This window comes from Miniopterus schreibersii (assembly GCF_964146895.1).
Source record: "Miniopterus schreibersii genome assembly, chromosome: 19".
NCBI classification, from domain to species: Eukaryota; Metazoa; Chordata; class Mammalia; order Chiroptera; family Miniopteridae; genus Miniopterus; species Miniopterus schreibersii.
In genome coordinates, this window is record NC_138119.1 from 14,919,980 (window position 1) to 14,937,824 (window position 17,845).

General features: G+C 39.6%; 1 protein-coding gene across 4 annotated transcripts in view; it reads left to right on the forward strand.

Annotated features, from left to right (window-relative positions):
- FIRRM (FIGNL1 interacting regulator of recombination and mitosis) overlaps positions 1 to 17,845 on the forward strand; it is a 35,892-nt gene that overhangs the window by 9,449 nt on the left and 8,598 nt on the right. For 3 of the 4 annotated variants that reach the window (XM_081120743.1, XM_081120745.1, XM_081120746.1), the window contains 10 exons: positions 1,314 to 1,452; positions 5,886 to 5,966; positions 9,563 to 9,627; positions 13,357 to 13,505; positions 13,778 to 13,907; positions 15,151 to 15,337; positions 16,173 to 16,255; positions 16,567 to 16,618; positions 16,836 to 16,925; positions 17,332 to 17,517. In XM_081120743.1, the coding sequence (XP_080976869.1) occupies positions 1,314 to 1,452; positions 5,886 to 5,966; positions 9,563 to 9,627; positions 13,357 to 13,505; positions 13,778 to 13,907; positions 15,151 to 15,337; positions 16,173 to 16,255; positions 16,567 to 16,618; positions 16,836 to 16,925; positions 17,332 to 17,517 (1,162 nt within the window). The remainder of the gene's footprint in view (positions 1 to 1,313; positions 1,453 to 5,885; positions 5,967 to 9,562; positions 9,628 to 13,356; positions 13,506 to 13,777; positions 13,908 to 15,150; positions 15,338 to 16,172; positions 16,256 to 16,566; positions 16,619 to 16,835; positions 16,926 to 17,331; positions 17,518 to 17,845) is intronic. The other variant, XM_081120744.1, reaches the window with a different exon arrangement.

A 17,845-nucleotide genomic window follows, 5' to 3' on the forward strand; every position in this document is an offset into this window, starting at 1 on the left:
TACAATTAGAGCTGAATATATTCCCTTCATTATGAGCTTTTGAGTTGTTCAGCTTGAATCGCATTCACAAAGTAATTATAACAGCACGAAGAAGGGTTACTAGGGAGAGGCCTGCAATGTTTGTCAGTTTCTTAGGTGCAGGAGGAGCTACAGTTGAGATGTGAAAACGGTTAAGAACCTCTACACACATGCCTAAAACATTAAAGGTCAATGTAGCACTTTCAGGTCTTGGGTGTTTCAGGTCTTAGGTGTTTTTGCACTACCAGGTCATTAAGTTTCCAACAACTAACAGAGCAGTGGTTAGAAGTGTCAGCTCTGAGCCATGCTGCATTTTGCGTGAATCTTTTCTGAAATAACTTACTCTTCCTGAACACTTGGGCAATTTGGTTAACTTCTGTGAACCTTAGTTTGCTCATCTGAAAATAGGTGTAGTAACAGTGGCACTTTTTTAGTGGTCTAATAGAGTTGAGTTTATCAGGGTGAAATGCTTAGAATGGGTGCATGGTACATAGTGCTCAATGAATTAGAGTATCACTATCATCACTATCACCATCACCACCCTTATCACAATCACCATCATCACCACCACTATTATCATATATCTTCCACTCTTAATCCCTTCCAATTCTCTTTCTACGTAGCATTCAGACTTATCTTTTAAAAATATAACCAGATCATGTCACTCAGCTGCTTAAAATCCACTCCATTTTACTGAGAGTAATCACCTAATCCTCTCGGGGCTCTGCTGTCTTCACCAGCCTGTCTTCGCTGCTCTCTGCCTGCACTTAGTTCCTCAACTCTCCTGGAGCCTTGTCTTGGCTTACCTCTTCCGCTCTTCTCCGTCCTTTACACCTTGCCTAACCCCTGCTTATTGTTCATTTCTCGGCTTAGGTGCTGCATCTTCATGGTAGTATTCTTTGATTTCCTCACCCTAAGGGTAAGTTAGATTAGACCTCTCTGTGGTAGCACACTGGCCTTTTCCATCTTCACAATGATCACCGCCATAGTTAATTATTACTTAATACTTGCTTGTGTTGGCTGCATGTTCTGTGCAGATAGTTCAGAGGTTATGTCTTCATTCACCTCCATATCCCCAGAGCCTAGCAGAGTGACTGGCACATAGTAAGATTTCAGTTAATATTGTACATGGAGAAATAAAAGAAATAGTAACTTAAACTGATGTAACGACTTTATAGGTAAAGTCGGCATATCTTAATTATGTCATGTGTCGTGTGCACTGTGAATTTTTTACATGTTCCTTCATATTTTTGTGGTTATGTTTCTCATGGTGATTGCACTTTTTACTCATTTAGGCAGAGCCTTAAGCACCAGTCAGTTATAAAGAGTCAACTGAAACACAAAGGTATCATCGCCAGTTTGTGTGAGGACATTTTGTGCTCCTTCCAGTCTTGTTTACAGTTAGCGGAGCAGATGGCCCAGTCAGGGACACAGGTATGTATGCTCCCACAGCACTTAAACGATGGCTCTTACTTCCTTTGGCATTTAGTGAATTGCATTTGAACCCGTGGGTCACGTCACTCTAAGGGTTTTAATTTGTTTCATTTGTGTTTGTTTGCTTACCTGGAACATTGCATTAGATTCCTGTCTGCTCTCATTCTCACTAGGGTCCACCTGTCCCTCCTCTTTACATACTAACTAGTTGGTCAAGGCATTCTCCTCACCATCCTTTCATTCTTTTGTACTCTAAAGCAAAAGTCTAATGCTTTAGCCTTGTATTTATTTAAGATCATCTTGATAGAGGCACACCCAGCCTTTTCTTTACCAATCCCATGTAGCCTGCGGTGATGCAATATGCAACTCATGTGTATGTTTTCTAAACTCTATATGTACTTGCATTTATTTTGATTTCAAAAGTTATAGTGTTGAATTAGCATCCCATATATGAGCCATTGTATTCTAAAAATTTATTTCTAATGTGCTTACTGGTAATTGTAGTTCCTTTTCCTATGACAGTGTTGTACCTAGTGCCTTTTGTTCTTAGACTAGCCCTTTAAATTTTATTTAATTCATAAAGCCCTAAATTAAAGGATTAATAGTACTCAGGACCTAACAGTTATATATTTCAGTGGGAAAAACGAATTAAATATTTCTTCCTAGAGTAATAGAAACACATTCCTCGAACTGTAGACCTGCAAGCTGTCAGAGGAAATTCTTTGTACCTGTGTTCTTCCCCGCCAAGCATCTATGGGGAAGGCGGTATAAGGATTTATCCAGTCCCTAAACACTAGTAGCAACTGGTGGGGCAGGGATGCTCTGGGAAGACAGATGCTAGCAGAGGATGGAAGTGTGGGGAGGCGTTTTGGAGGTGCTTAAGGAGCTGAGGAGTAGCTTAGGAGGGGACTGACCTTTTCCCTCTTGCTTTTCTTTCTCTCTTATCTGTCCTCTCCTTATATCCCTTCTTTCTCTTCCCTTTTATTTTTTTCTGTCTCCACTTCCTTCGCATACACTTTCTGGTTTCCCCTGACCTTGCTGAAGGGAGAGGCATTAGGTTGGGCATCCCAGTGTCACAGCAGGAAGGTTCACTCTGCCACCTCTATCCTCAGAAATACAGATAAGTATACATCTGTATCCTCAGCCCCAACCTCCTCTTTCCCCAGTTCCTTCTTGCTTATCCTGACACCACAGCATCCAGCCAGTTAGTGCTTAGAGAGGAAGATTAGACAGAGGCTCTGGACAGAAGTGAGACGTGGAAAGCCCATCAACAGGATAGATAGTCTATAGTGGGAGAGAAAAGAAGACCAAAGGGTGCCTGGTGAGGGTGGCTATTTGCATTAACGTTTATAAGTTCAGCTCATATCAGCTGTTTGTGGGTGAGAATCAGGATTTAAATTGTAAGTTCTCCTAACTTCCAAGCATGTTTTTATGTTTTTCCTTATTTGTGAACATTTGGGACCAATAATTGACCATCTGTATACTGTCCATCTGCTGAAATGAAGCTTGCCATGGTCTAGAGTTTCTGTGTTCTTCACTCTAAAATTCTGATGAGCAGCGCCCTCTCCTGTTCGCTATTGATATTTATTGAGGAATCAAACTATTAAAGTTTTCCACGTAGTGTTTTCAAAAATGTCTAAATAAAAACACTAGATTTAATTAGTTGTGAGCTGTTAATGGAGGGATTATGGATATTTCAGTCCCTGTGTTTGTTTCCTAGGCTGCAGAAGCAATTTACCACAAACTAGGTGGCTTACATGAAACAACATTTATTCTCACAGTTCTAGAGGCTAGAAGTCTGGAATATGTCAGCAGGGCCTTGCTCTCTCAACCACTGTGGAGCAGAGTGTGCTCTGTGCCTGTCTCTTAGCTTCTGGTGTGGCTGGCATTCTGTGTAACCCTGATCTCTGCCTCCACTGTCACATGATGGTATCTCCCTGTGTCTTCACATCTTCATATAAGACCCAGTCAGTTGGATTAAGGGCACATCCTACTCCTGTATGACCTCATCTTAACTAATTACATCTGCAATGACCGTATTTCTAAATAAAGTCACATTCTGAAGTATTAGGGGTTAGGACTTCAGCGTATCTTTTTGGGGGACGTGTATTCCATAATAGCCCTAAAATTGACAAGATATTCATTCTCTCTTAAGTCTTGAATATGCTTTCAAAATGAGAATGTTGTGTTAGTCTTTTTTTAGCATATAGTCTTTTTTTTCTTTTTTCTTTTGTTCCCTCTACCCTCTAGCATATAGTCTTTTATCCATCAATAATTTAGTTTTTCTGCAAAGATAGGGAAATTTATTTGTAAGGCTTTTTGATACAAATTTAATTTCCACTGTAATTCCTACTTTTATTTATACATTGCTTATAGAAATTTGTATTCTGAAAAGAAACATACTTTTATATTTATTGCTACACTTGGATTTATTGCCTGCGCATTTAGTTTTTAATCAGTATTTTTTTTGTTTTTTTTTAAAGAAAGGAAGCATGGGTACTCACTGTTTTGAAACATTGAATAATAATCTTCCTTGATTATGTCCCAGCCCCCTCTTTGTTGGCATTGGGATGCAAACTTTCTGTTCTAAACAGTTCAGTAAATCAAGGATTTACGTTATACACTTGCTTTTTGAAAATATAAAAATAAAAGCTCTAGCTTAAATTGGTATGCTATTTAGTAATGAAGTAAAACTAATCTTCAACTAAATCTTGTACAATTTCCCCTTGAATGAGAAAGGAAAATTTAAGGTAGGCAGACATTACCATTCATTCATTTAATGAATATTTCCAGAGCGCTTGTTCTGTGCCAGAAACTGTACTGAGGGCTAAGTTAGTCACACTTTCTGCCCTCAGCAACTTATACTGTATTCTAGCTTGGGAGACAAATAAGCAGGTAATTTATAGAGTAGTGTGATCTGTGGAGACCTGGGGGTATGCTCATGAGGGTAAAGAAACCCAATCATGAAGTCAGGGAGGTTTCTTGTAATACAACATCTAAACTGAATAAAGTTTCTTATTGAGTCAGTGTAGGTTTATCTTTAATCTCTATTTGTGAACTTCCGTAGCACTGTAAGTGTTCAGGTTCATAATTATCAAAGAAAGGTGAATATTCATCTCACCTATTTTTGCTGAGGAAAATTGACTATTTCATATATTTTTAATATAGGTCAAAATGAAGAGTCTAATTAGTGGGTTATACAATTCCGTTTTGATTTTTTTAATTAAGGTTTTGCTATATTGTTGGAAAGAAATTGAACACAGTTGATGAACATTAAAGTTAAGACATTTTATTCATAAGAAATTATTCTCAAAATTAAAGACAGCAATGTATCTATTTGACATAATTTTATGGTACTAATTTAAAGCTCTTTGGATTATAATGTGAATTACACATTTGGGTGACATAACTAATACTTAATGAGCTAAATTGTCTTAAGTGTCAGACTCTGAACCTTACAGTAACCTTAGTATAAGCCACATTGTAACCCCACAGAGAGCTTAAATAACATTCCCATGAACATGTAGTAGTTGGGAGTGGGCAGGATTTCAGTCCAGGCAGGATGACTCCATAGCCCTCTAACTCCCTTTCATACACATAGCGATTGTGGCATTACCCAGAATTTTATCAGTTTACAAGTGTACTGCGCACTCAGAAAACCCTCATCTGTCACATAGCTGCCTAACAGGGAAAGTGAAATGCTACTTTCCTTTGCTAGAGAGAACACAGATAAGGTTTCAGTTTATTTTTGTGGGGTTAGGGAGTAAGTCTTAACAGATAACATACATTTAAAAATAATAGGATTATATTATGCATATTCTTTTGCAACTGATTTTTTACTTAATAATCTATCTAGTGCTTACTGTTTCGTGAAGATCCAACTACCTGATTCTTTTCTGTTAATCCTCATCTGAGGATGTTTTTTCCATTGATTTTTTAGGGGAGAGTAGAGGGAGGGGGAGGCGAGAGAGAGGGGGTGGGTATCATTGAAACATCGATGTGAGAGAGACATATCGATTGGTTTCCTCACACACCCAGGATTGACCCTGCAACTGAGGTATGTGCCCCTTGTCCAGAATCGAACCCAGACCCTTCAGTCCGTGGGCTGACCCTCTAACCACTGAGCCAAACCGGCTAGGACAGGCATTTAAATTTCTTTCACTTTTAGATTGACCCACAATGTTCACCTCTTGCTATTACATACTGATTTATTTTCAGTAACATGGAGTTTAAATTTTTGAATGATCTCTCATCATTTGGTGTTTGCTTGTATCGTTCCTAACAATTCAGAGTAAAATTTTCTTGGAAAATTTTTTCACTCTAAGTTTTAATAAGGGACATTTTTAGAAAAAATTATCTCATTTACAAGTTAAGCTAAGCTAATTTCACATTCTTTTTTTATTTATTATGCTTTATTTCCTTTTTTGAAACAGGATAATGCTGACTACAGATTATTTCAGAAAACACTTAAATTGTGTCGTTTCCTTGCCAACTCTCTTCTGCACTATATTAAGGTAAGGCTTATTTTTTATAATACGTAAATGTGAATAAATTATAAATTAGCATTTTAGGAAGACCTGTGTATTTGGGAGTCATCAGGAGAGCAGTATAATTGAAGATATGTGGACAGAATAGTAGTTCAGGCAGATTATTTATTTGGAGAGATGAGCAGAGAGTGCTTACAGCAGTCAGTGAAAGAAGCATCATTAGTAGTAGATATTAGTGATTTTAAAAAAAAGTCCGTATTACTCTGTTTTTGACCTTGTCCTCCTTTTTGAGGAAAAGATAGGATCTCCAATGACTTTATTGTAGTCAAAATATAGTTCGTGGTCAGCACACCGACTGCTCATCATTGTCATCCGATTTGTGTGCTGCCTGACATGGTCCTTGTGGGCACCTGCTGTGCACTCTGGTAGGCTGGCTTCTCTAACCCTGGTTCCCTGCATTTTACAGGGTGTGTATTTTGGCAGAGGCAAGCAGTGGGAGGGTAATGCTGACCTTGTAAAATGAATTTGGGAGCCTTCCCACCTCTTCATTTTTTTTTGGAGTATTTTGAGAAGGATATGTATTATTCTTTGAATGTTTGGTAAAATTCACCTGTGAAGACATCTGGTCCATGGCTTTGTTTCTTGGGAGTTTTTTGATTACTGATTTGATTTTGTTAGCAGTTATTAGTCTGTTCAGGTTTCCTGCTTCTTCCTGGTTCAGACATGGAAAATTGTATATATGTAGGCATTTACCCATTTCTTCCAGGTTGTTCAATTCGTGGGCATATAATTGTTCATAGTATTTTCTTACAATCCTTTGTATTTTTTTTTAAAAATATATCTTTATTGATTTCAGAGAGAGGAAAGGAGAGGGAGAGAGAGATAGAAACATCAGTGATGAGAGAGTCATTGATCGAGCCCGCAACCCGGGCATGTGCCCTGACTGGGAATCGAACCCCGATTGCCTGGATCCTAGGTCGATGCTTAACCACTGAGCCACGCCCGGCCGGGCTATCCTTTGTATTTTTGTGATCAGTTGTCACTTCCCTTTTGTTTCTGGTTTTATTTATTTGGGCCCTCTTTTTTTTAAATTGATGGGTCTGGTTAAAGGTTTGTCAATTTTAATTATCTTTTCAAAGAACCAGCTCTTGGTATCATTGACCTTTTTTGTTTTCTTATACTTTATTTTGTTTATTTTTCTTTTCCGATCTTTGTTATTTCCTTCTTTCTATTCACTTATTGAGCATCCTTATAATCAGTGTTTTGAACTCTGCATCTGGTAGATTTCATTTAGCTCTTTTTCTGGATTTTGTCCTGTTCATTTGGGATATGTTTCTTTGTCTCCTCATTTTGGCTGCCTCCCTGTGTTTGCTTCTATGTATTAGGTAGAGCTGCTACATATCCCAGTCTTGGTAGAGTGGCCTTATGTAGTAGGTGTCCTGTGGGGCTCAGTGGCACAGTCTCCCTGGTCACCTGAGGTGGGTGTCCTGAGGTGTTCCCTCATGTAGGTTGTGTGTGCCCTCCTGTTATAGATGAGCCTTGATTGCTCTTGGCACATCAGTGGGTGGGATTGAGCTTCAGGCTAACTGGCAGAGCTCTAGCAATATAGTTTGTTCTTCAGTGTGTCATTTGTGAAGCTGGTTAGGTGGTTCTCTGGTGAGGTCTGAAGCTGGCTATCAGGTCTGTTGGTTCTGGAGCCTCTTGGGAGGATTCCAGTGCAAGTCATGGTCAACCGGCACTTGTTCCTGGGTTTGGGCCATCTGGCAGGAGCTACAAAGCAATCTGCTGTTGGTTGCCATTAGTGCTGGGCTTGGAACCGTTTGATGGGCACCAAGATGTGAGCTGAAGTCAGCTGCCAGTTGTGCCAGGTTTATGTCAATTATTTGAGGCTACCTTCCAAGCCAAGGTTGGCCGCTGCTTTTGCTAGGCTTAGGGCTATCTGATGGGCATTACAGTGGGAATTGTTGAAGTAGTGTAGCAGAGGCACAGAGCACATTGAGGCCAGCTGCTGCTTTTTTTGGGGTTTGTGAGATTTTGGGAATGTATGCAGTGTAAACTTAGGCACACTGTGTGGAGGAGCCACTGGAAGAGGTTCCACAGGGCTTGGGAGTTGGGCTGGGTTTTAGAATCATTTGGGCCAGGGGAACAGGAACAGTGTTAGCCAGGTTAATGTAAATGGCATCCAGGGTGTGGCAAAAGTTGTGACTATGGGAAAACAGTTTATTAATTAATGCGTTGTTTTCCATATGAACAACTGTACACCAACTTCTGCCCCACCCTATATTTGGCGCCCAGCTGGTCCATTTTGGCAGTGTGGTGGGACACCTCGACAAAGGAACAGTGGCACTCTGCTTCTTCAGCCCTCAATCTATAGTTAGTTCAGATCCTTTCTGTGAGTCCCTGGCACCTCCTGCTGGGCTACTGCCCTGTCCTGAATTCCACATCCTGTGAGTATGTGAGTTCATGTGCTGGCCCTTTAGGAGGACTGCCTAGGACTCCAGCAGCCTCTGTCTTACTGGGATACAGTCCCTTATGGATTTTACAGCCAGATATTACGGGGGTCTCCTCTTTCTGGCATTGGTGCTCTGGAGCAGGGACCCCTCGCTCCTCAAGGGAGGACTTTTGCAGTTGAGATACTCCTCCTGTTAAGGGCGTGGGTCCTGCCTGCTCAGCTTCTCTGCCCTCTTACTAGTCTCTTCATGGCTTCTTTGTATCCCTTAGTTGTAGGAGACTAGTTTAGCTAGTCTGTAGATGGTTCTCAATGATGGTTGTTTTATAATTCAGTTGTAATTTTGATGTGGTTGTGGGAGGAGGCAAGCACAGCGTTTACCTCCTCTGCCGTCTTGACCAGAAGTCCTAGTTGTGCCATTTTTTTAATCCTTTCCTACCAGGGGAATTTTTAATTTAATCATCAGCTGTTTTTCTATGTCCTATAACAATAAGAAATACTTTTTTAACTTTCCAAAAGATAGCCTACCATAATGAGTGGAGCCTTAACAACACTTGAAGCCCATCCTTGCTGGGTTTTAGCTGTGTGACTTGATTATGTTACTGGATACTTTAATTTCAGCTTTCTGTTCTGTGAATTGGGGACGATGATAGGCCATAGGATTTTTGAGGGACTGAAATTAAGTAAACTGATGTACATGAAGTCTCTGGCAACATGTCTACTGAGCACTTAGTTAGAGCTCCGTGCATGATAGTTGCTAATTGTCATTTTGGTGATAGTCTTTGATGGAACTTTTATTTTTATTTTTTATATATCTTTATTGATTTCAGAGAGTGGAAAGGAGAGAGAGAGAGACAGACAGAAACATCAATGATGAGTTATTGGGGATTGAGCCTGAAGCCTGGGCATCTGCCCTGACTGGGAATAGAACTTTGATCTCCTGGATCCTAGGTCGATGCTCAACCGCTGAGCCACGCCCGGCCAGGCTGGTGATAGTCTTAACAGTAAATAATTTTAGATGCTTAGCTTAATCCTCTTTTATATTCTCATGCAATAATTTTTTTTTAATATGGCACATCCAGGATTTTATTTTATTTTTTGCATGCCCTTGTGAGAGATGTGTGTTAGAAAAGTACATTGTATATAAAGAATTAATAGAATTGTTCTATTTTAGGAATTTCTTCCTTTCCTCTCTGATTCTTGCTGTACATTGCACCAACTTTATCTCCAGGTATACAGGTAAGGATGCCATATAATTATTAAAATGTAACGACACCAAGGCAAAGATTAAGTATATGTCATTTTAAAATAAAACATCAGAGTCATTTTTCTTAATGTTTTAGTAAATTTTTATTTGTTTGCTTAAAATAATTGGGGATGACAGCTTTTAAAAAAATAGATTCCATGTGGGTTTAGCATATCTTTGTATTCTTAACTAGTGCCTTATATCAAGTGATGAATAACTAGTGTGATAAATACCAAAGGCCAAAAAAAAGAAGTTATACATACACATGTGTATTTTCTATTGGCATATTGTTTTTATCTGTTTTTATTTTATGCCCATGAGACTTAAATCACTTAGTAAACTCTGTCTCAGAAATAATATGAATTACAGGATGGTATCACACAGATAGGGGATTAGTGACATTTGAAAATCACAGTTACCTTAGAAAAGCCCTCAATTTGACCTAATCTGTCAACTCACTTATCCAGGTCCTCTCATCTCTCCCTGATCCAGCTAGTCTCCTAGACAACTTTTTCATACTACTCCCTCTTCAGACTCCCTGTGTCTCCAGCACCTTCAACCGATTCCTCATCGTCAGTGTCCTGTCACTGAGAAAAAGGAAGCACGTGGAGGAGAGCTCCCCTACCCTCCCTCCAGCACAACCACTCTGCCTTTATTTAGCCTATAGATTTAGGCCCTTGTTCTCACGGATGAACTAGCTGAGGCCAGCCAGCCTCTCCATTGGTGTGTGGGATTCCGCCCTCTCATGTGCGCAGGGCCCTCACCCTGGCAGTTACCCCTTTCCGCTTGCATTGTCAGCCTCCCTCCCTATTGTATCATTCCCAGGAGAGTATCAATGTGCTGTCATTTTTCCCATCTTAAGAACAATACAAAACAAATTCTCTCAACTCTACATTCACCAAATTTCTTCCCATTTCTCTGCCTCTGTTATACGTGGATTTTTTTCAATAAATACTGTAAATGTATTTTCTTTGTGATTTTCTTAACATTTTCTTTTCTCTAGCTTACTTTATTGTAAGAATACAGTATATAATACATGTAACACACAAAATATGTGTTATTCGACTGTTTATGTTACTGGCAATGCTTCTGGTCAATAGCAGGCTATTTGTCAAGTTTTTAAGGAGTCAAAAGATATACACAGACTTTTGACTGCGGGGAGTTTGCACCCCTAATCCCTGCGTTGTTCAAGGGTCACCTGTACTTTATTTCTTAACTATATTCCAGTCAGACTTTCTCTTCCTCCACTTCACCAAAACAGCTCTGGTCAAGGTCATCTGTGACCTCCATGTTGCCATATCCAGTGGTCAGTTTAGGCCTCACCTTAACTTGTCAGCAGTGCTTGACCCTTTCTTTTGAACTCTCTTCTGTTGACTTCTAGGACATCCCTCCCTCTTGGTTCTCTTCTGATCTCACTGGCTGCTCCTCAGCTGTCTCGGCAGATTCCTCCTCTTCTCCGGAGCTTCTTTAAGTTGGGTTGCCCCAGCCCTCAGTCCTCAGGCCCCTTCTCTATGGTCATTTAGTCTCAAGACTTTAAGTTGATATCTCTCCTTTTAATGTAACTACACTTAAGCTGACCCAAACCAGACTCTTGTTTCCCACCCATTTCATCCCCCCTCCTCCCCATACAATCTCCTCTGTGGCTTCCTCATTTCAGTTTAAATGGCAGCTTCCTGCTTCACATTGATCTGGCCCAAATCATTGCTGTCTCCTTTAATGTTTTTCTTGTTTGCTAATTAACCACATGTGTCAAGTCTATGGAGTTTCATTACCTTTTATATATGTCTTTCACCTTACTTATAATTTAATCCTCACAACTCCAGATCAGTGTCACAAGTGAAGAGACTGAGAGACTCAGGGAGGTCAGATGAATGAACCAAAGTCATTAACCACATGTGGTTAATTAGCAAAACTCTCTTGTTATCGCCTTTAGTATAAATATATATATTCACTATGTATATACAGAATGCAGCCACTTCTCACCACCTCAGCTGCTACCAGCCAGTCCCATCCACTATTATTTTCTTGCCTGGATTTTTGGAAAGGAGCATCCAGCCCACTGTCTCTGCTTCCACCCTCATCTCGCTCTACTCTGTTCTTCATACAGTAGCTAGAGTGAGTGACAAACATAAGTTAGGTCATGTGACTTCCGTGCAAACCCTCAAATGACTCAGTATTCAAATAGAATTCAATAGAGTTTCCTGTCCACTGTAACCTTGTTTTTTTTCCACAGCACTTATTACCACCTGCTATGCTATGAACTTACTTGCTCCTTTGTTTAACTGCCTCCCTTCATTAGAATGGACACTCTATAAAGGCGGTGATTTTGTGCATTTTGTTTACTGCTATATCCTGGAACAGTGCATGGCATGTATACATAGGCATTTAGTAAACATTCTTCAAATAAATAAATTAAAAATACATCATTTGATTGAAATGCAAACACTTTGATGCTCAGTAGCTGTAGTTCAAGTCTATGGAGTTTCATTACCTTTTATATATGTCTTTCACCTTACTTATAATTTAATCCTCACAACTCCAGATCAGTGTCACAAGTGAAGAGACTGAGAGACTCAGGGAGGTCAGATGAATGAACCAAAGTCACATAACTAATGACTGATGGATGGGTGCTTTTTCCATCACACTACAGAGGCCCTAATGTTTATCTTAGGTGTATCTTTTTTTTTTTTAATTCCTCACCAAGGATATGCTTATTGATTTGATTTGATTTTTTAAAATATATATTGATTTCAGAGAGAGGAAGGGAGAGGGAGAGAGAGATAGAAACATCAATGATGGGAGAGTCATTGGTTGAGCCTGCAACCTGGGCATGTGCCCTGACTGGGAATCGAACCCCGATCGCCTGGATCCTAGGTCGACGCTCAACCGCTGAGCCATGCCCAGCCGGGCTGCGTATTGATTTTAGACAGAGGAGAAGAGAGACAGAGACAGAGCATCGATCAGTTGCCTTCTGTACATGTCCTAACTGGGAATTGAACCCATAACCTTTTGCTGTATAGGATGATGTTCCAATGAACTGAGCCACCTGGCCAGGGCTTAAGTGCATCTTTTTAAATGTTATTATTTATCTCCTGCAGGACAGGGTGCTTCCATGTATTGTCAAGTGTGCCATAATTAAAATAACGTGGCAAAAAATACTGAATACATATTTCACATAGGTTTTGATGGAAGTTCAGTTTAAACCCCATTACTGAGACATTTTTCATGAAAAGGTAGCATCTCCCTTGAGCATCATCATGCAGTTTAGTTATTGTAAAGCTCTTGCTCCTGAGAAACAGCATTAATTCATAGTAAATTCAGCATTCCATCTATTTTAAGACAACTTTTAATAGAAATGATTATGCCAGAATTTATCAGAAATATCTTTTTACATTTAATGTTTTTACTGGTTATTTAAGATTCATATTTTTACAGTATTTTTAAAAGACACCAGTGTCAAAATGGTACTAAAATGAATTGAAACAGTCCAAATATTTCACTAAGATTCTTCACTTTTAATTTCAGGTCAGAGCCTTGTTATTTAGTTCTGAAGTTCTTCATCCAATTATGGTGTCAATTCTGTAGTCTGAATTTTGTTTAATAAAACACATGATACTTATTTTTTAATATATTCTTACTGCTTGAAGAACATCATTTTGCAGTACTTATCTCTTCCTGAAATTAGAAGGTAGCTGTTAATAACTGTTTCCCTCCCTTTCCAGCAACTTTCCACCCAGCCTGTATGCTGCCAGGATTTCTGAAGCCCAGCAGGAGGAGATAGCGGGCGCTTTCCTGGTTACCCTGGATCCACTCGTCACCCAGCTTCTCACCTTCCAGCCTTTCGTGAATGTGGTTTTGGACAGTAAATTAGGTAAGCTTCAAAACAGAGTTAATGTTAAAACATCTCTTATTAATTATGACATGTTAGAGACGGTTATATTCCCTTATGTAGACATCTTTATTTTAAATTTCAAATATTTTATTTAAAATTTCTCTTTTTTCTTCTTGGAACATATTTCTCATTAAAAAAATATTATGCCTCTAATTTCTTTACATATCACATGAGGTTTCTGCTGAAAAGATGTAGAATATGTTTTTAACAATTTGTTGTAACGTGATGAATGTGTTTTTATTGCTTGTAAGAGCTGCCATGCGAACTACAGTTTCCACAGTGTCTCCTGCTGGTTGTCATCATGGATAAGTTGCCCTCTCAGCCCCCAGATGTGCAAACCCTGTGGTGCACGGAGAGCCTGGTCTCAGGAGCTGCATCCAGGTAGATGTGCTGTTTCTATCCAGTCATACTGTGGAGGGTTTAGGAAGCTGTATAGCTTGGAAAGATCTTGAAATTACATTTTTTGTTGTGTCAGATATGCTTGTTAATAATTACTGTAGACTTCATGCATATGTTGCTACTTTATAAAAATGCCCACATAAAATATATAAATATATAGATGCTAAAACTATTTAAATTTTGTTCAGTGTTTTAGAAGGTATTGCCTAATAATGTCATAAACATCGTGCGTTATGGGGTAGATGTAATTATGGGGTAGATGTATCGAAAATGAGCTCTGATGGAGAGCGCGCCGGACGCTGCACGTTACCTCCTGGGAAGCGCCACTTGTATTCCTCCTCTTCCCTGGGATCGTTGCTTTTCCCTGGATATTCAGCCTCTTTAGCCCACTCTGCACCACTCCCTCGTCAGTCTCCCTAAAGCCCAGCTCTGCGCTCCCTGTTCTCAAAACTAAAGCGATGTGCCAGGCTTCTCAGCTTTGGGTTGGAAGGCGTCCCATTCTGTCTCAGTCTTCTACTCATCCTTTCGCTCATTTTCTACACGTACACCTGGCTGCTGTCAGACCTGTTATTCATGTTTACCTTGTACGCATGCTCTTGTTGTCTTTACCCATTTATATCTTGTCTATTTTAAATGTTATTTAAATCCTCTACAAAGATTTCCTAAGCCATTTCAATCATAAAATGACCTCTCCCTGTCTGAACTGTAATGTTCTAGTTTATATATGCTATCTAGCTATTTATTTTTTAAATATATCTTTATTGATTTCAGAGAGGAAAGGAGAGAGTGATAGAAACATCAATGATGAGAGAGTCACTGATCGGCTGCTGCCCGCAACCCGGGCATGTGCCCTGACCGGGAATCGAACCCCGATCACCTAGGATCCTAGGTTGACGCTCAACCGCTGAGCCACGCCTGGCTGGGCTCTAGCTATTTATTTAAACATCAAGTTTCTTCATTAATTTTGTCTTTGATTTTGAATAGTTTAGTTCTGTGATAAACAGCTGGTCAGTGATATAGAATGTCCAGGCAAATTCTTGTCGTTAAGGACTTTCTCTAATAGTGACTTGTATTTTATTTTTATTATACATATTCACGTATTGGAAATGTATACCTCTTGAGACATTTTGCTTTGCTAAGACAACCCATGATATGTTATATTATTATACCTGCTAATTATTAAACGTTAATAATGTTGGGTTCTGTATTCTCAATTTCCCTGCAGGATATCTCTACTCAAAGCCATTTTCTGCAGTTTTGAGCAGTGTTCTGGTGAACTCTCTCTACCTGTTCATTTACAGGGAGTAAAGGGTAAAGGGCAAGCCGAGGTTGCTGTCTCCTTGTATCAGCATGTCTGTGTTCACCTGTGTACATTTATCACTTCCTTTCACCCCTCACTGTTTCCAGAACTGGTAAGTTCATTACTTGTTAAGCTAAGCTGAGGTTACTATTTTGTTTTTTTTTTTGTTTCGGTGAAATTGTGATTTATATTCAGAAAAAAGTGGGAAGTTAATGTATGTTCTTTTTGACTGTCATTCTCTGGGCTTACACATTTATCTTTTAACTCAGTTGTGCCCTAGGAAATGTAATCCTAGAGCTTGGCAGTATTCAGATGTAGTATTCAGTTAAAACATTTGAAGAAACATTTTGGGTGGGAAGGTATGGAAAGACTGTGGGGAGAGGAAAAATGTGTGGATTTTACCTGCCTTAGTTTCACACACACACAAAAAAAGGTAGAGAGTTGTATGCAGCACCAAGTTTCCTGTAGATCTTTGGTATAATATATTTTTTAAGTGGAATTGGATTAGAAAAGATGTTGAAGAAATTCTCGGGAAAAATTCTTAGAACTTATGTGTCAGTCTCATTTAAGATATTACACAGTGGGTAGTATCAGCCATGTTAAATATTGTCTTTGGATTGTTAAAGGCAGAAACAAAAGTGTAGGCTTATATGTTACCTATGTTGTTTTAACAATTTCAGCTACTCAGAGAATTCTGGGTGGATTGCAGTGATTGAATTACCACAGTTAAAACCAGATTTGAATCTCCATAGCCCAGCGTGGTGCTCGATATAGTAGGTGCTGAAAAACTGCTGCGGGACTGGCAGGCAGCATAGCCTCCTTCAGATTCTAGGAAATAGAGTCTGTCCCTTGAGGGTCTCCTGCAGTTTGTGTTGTGACAGCGTTTTGTTTCATTGTGAGAAGCGGAACATGAATGGTAACTTACCGTGAACTGTTTCTCTCATCAGGATGCCTCTCTGCTGGGGGCGGTGCTGAGTGCTAATATGATCACCGCCTTGTTAGCGATGGACGCCTGGTGCTTCCTTGCTCGGTACAGCATACTGCTTTGGCGTTTGGATTGATTTATAGTAGTGACGACAGTAAATGATTTTAGATTTGTACTTTATAGAAAAGTTCTGTCTCAATACTGCTTTGATTTCCTATCATAGTATTCAATTAGGAACCGTCCCCTCCTTTCTTTGGTTGAAGTCAGTAGATGACTGTTGCTTAGGTGGCTTTGTATGTGGTGATATTCCTTGGCCATGGGAATAACTGTGGCTTAGAATAGTTAGTGCTTTATGGAAGTTTGTCCCCTTGCTTTTCTGGATAATTATATAAAGAACTGCCTCCTTTACATTGCAGATATGGGACTGCTGAGCTATGTGCACACCATGTCACCATAGTGGCTCACCTGGTGAGTAGAGTTGCAGGCCTAAATCGAGATTACAAAGTGGTGTTTTAAATATAACGTCAAATTAGTTTTTTCATTATATAAGTAACTTAGGTTCATGAAAGAGTAAAATTAAAATTACCTATAATCTTATCTCCCAAAAAGAGCTGCTGTTAACACTTGGCATATAAAAGCTTGTAAAAGCTATGATTTTAGGCTAATCTCTTCTGTCTTTTCTCAGATAAAGTCTTGCCCTGGAGAGTGCTATCAGCTCACCAACCTGTCGATACTACTGCGGCGTCTCTTCTTCTTCATGGCCCCAACTCACCAGGTAAGAATGTTCTCATTGTCACTGTCTCTAAGCAGCTGCTGAGGATTGGGTTCAGACTCTTTTTAAGGCTTTTTTCCTCCCCCCCATTTATTCTACGTTTAAATGTTGATGACATGATATGAACAAAAAAATTTTTTTGTTAATAGTCACTCGATATTTTTTCCATTGATTTTTAGAGAGAGTAGAAGGGAGAGAGGAAGTGGGGAGAGAGAAAGAGAAAGAGAGAGAAACATTGATGTGAGACACACGTCCATTGGTTGCCTCCCTTGATCTGATACCTTGTGATAACACTGTTCAGTTAAAAAGTTTTTAAAAATACTAAATCTAGAAGCTAATACTTAGCTTTTGTGCATCCATCCATCCAACTGTCTTTTGTTACTCATGTTTCTTTAACAATTTATTTTAGGTGGAGTTTATCCAGAAATTTTCCCCAAAAGCAGCAGAAAATCTGCCTCTGTGGCAACATATTTCTTTCCAGGCTTTCCCTGCTGAGCTTAAGAAGCAGGCTGCTCATGAGGTCGCCAGAGTAGGTGCTGCACAGAGCAGAAGGTGGTTTGGCAGCAGTCGCACTGCAGGGGAACTAGAGTCACTGGCAAGTAATCAGTTCGACTGATTTGATTCTTTCGGTAGAGGTTGGCTGAGCACGGTTTTAGGAACTGGGGATAGGTTGTGATAAAATGGACCAGTCTCTCCCCTCAGGTTAGACACTCAGGAGATTTTCAGATTTTTACATTGTGTGAAAGGCTCTGAGAAACATCCTGTCTTGAATGATGTAAATTACAAGTGGGCTAAGTGTCTGAAGCTTGACACAGTGGACATTGTGAAACACATTATGAAATTCCTTTATCTATATTGTAGTATTTTTGCTGACACGGCTCTGGGTCAGGCAGATGTCCTTCTGTTTGACAGGCTACAACCCC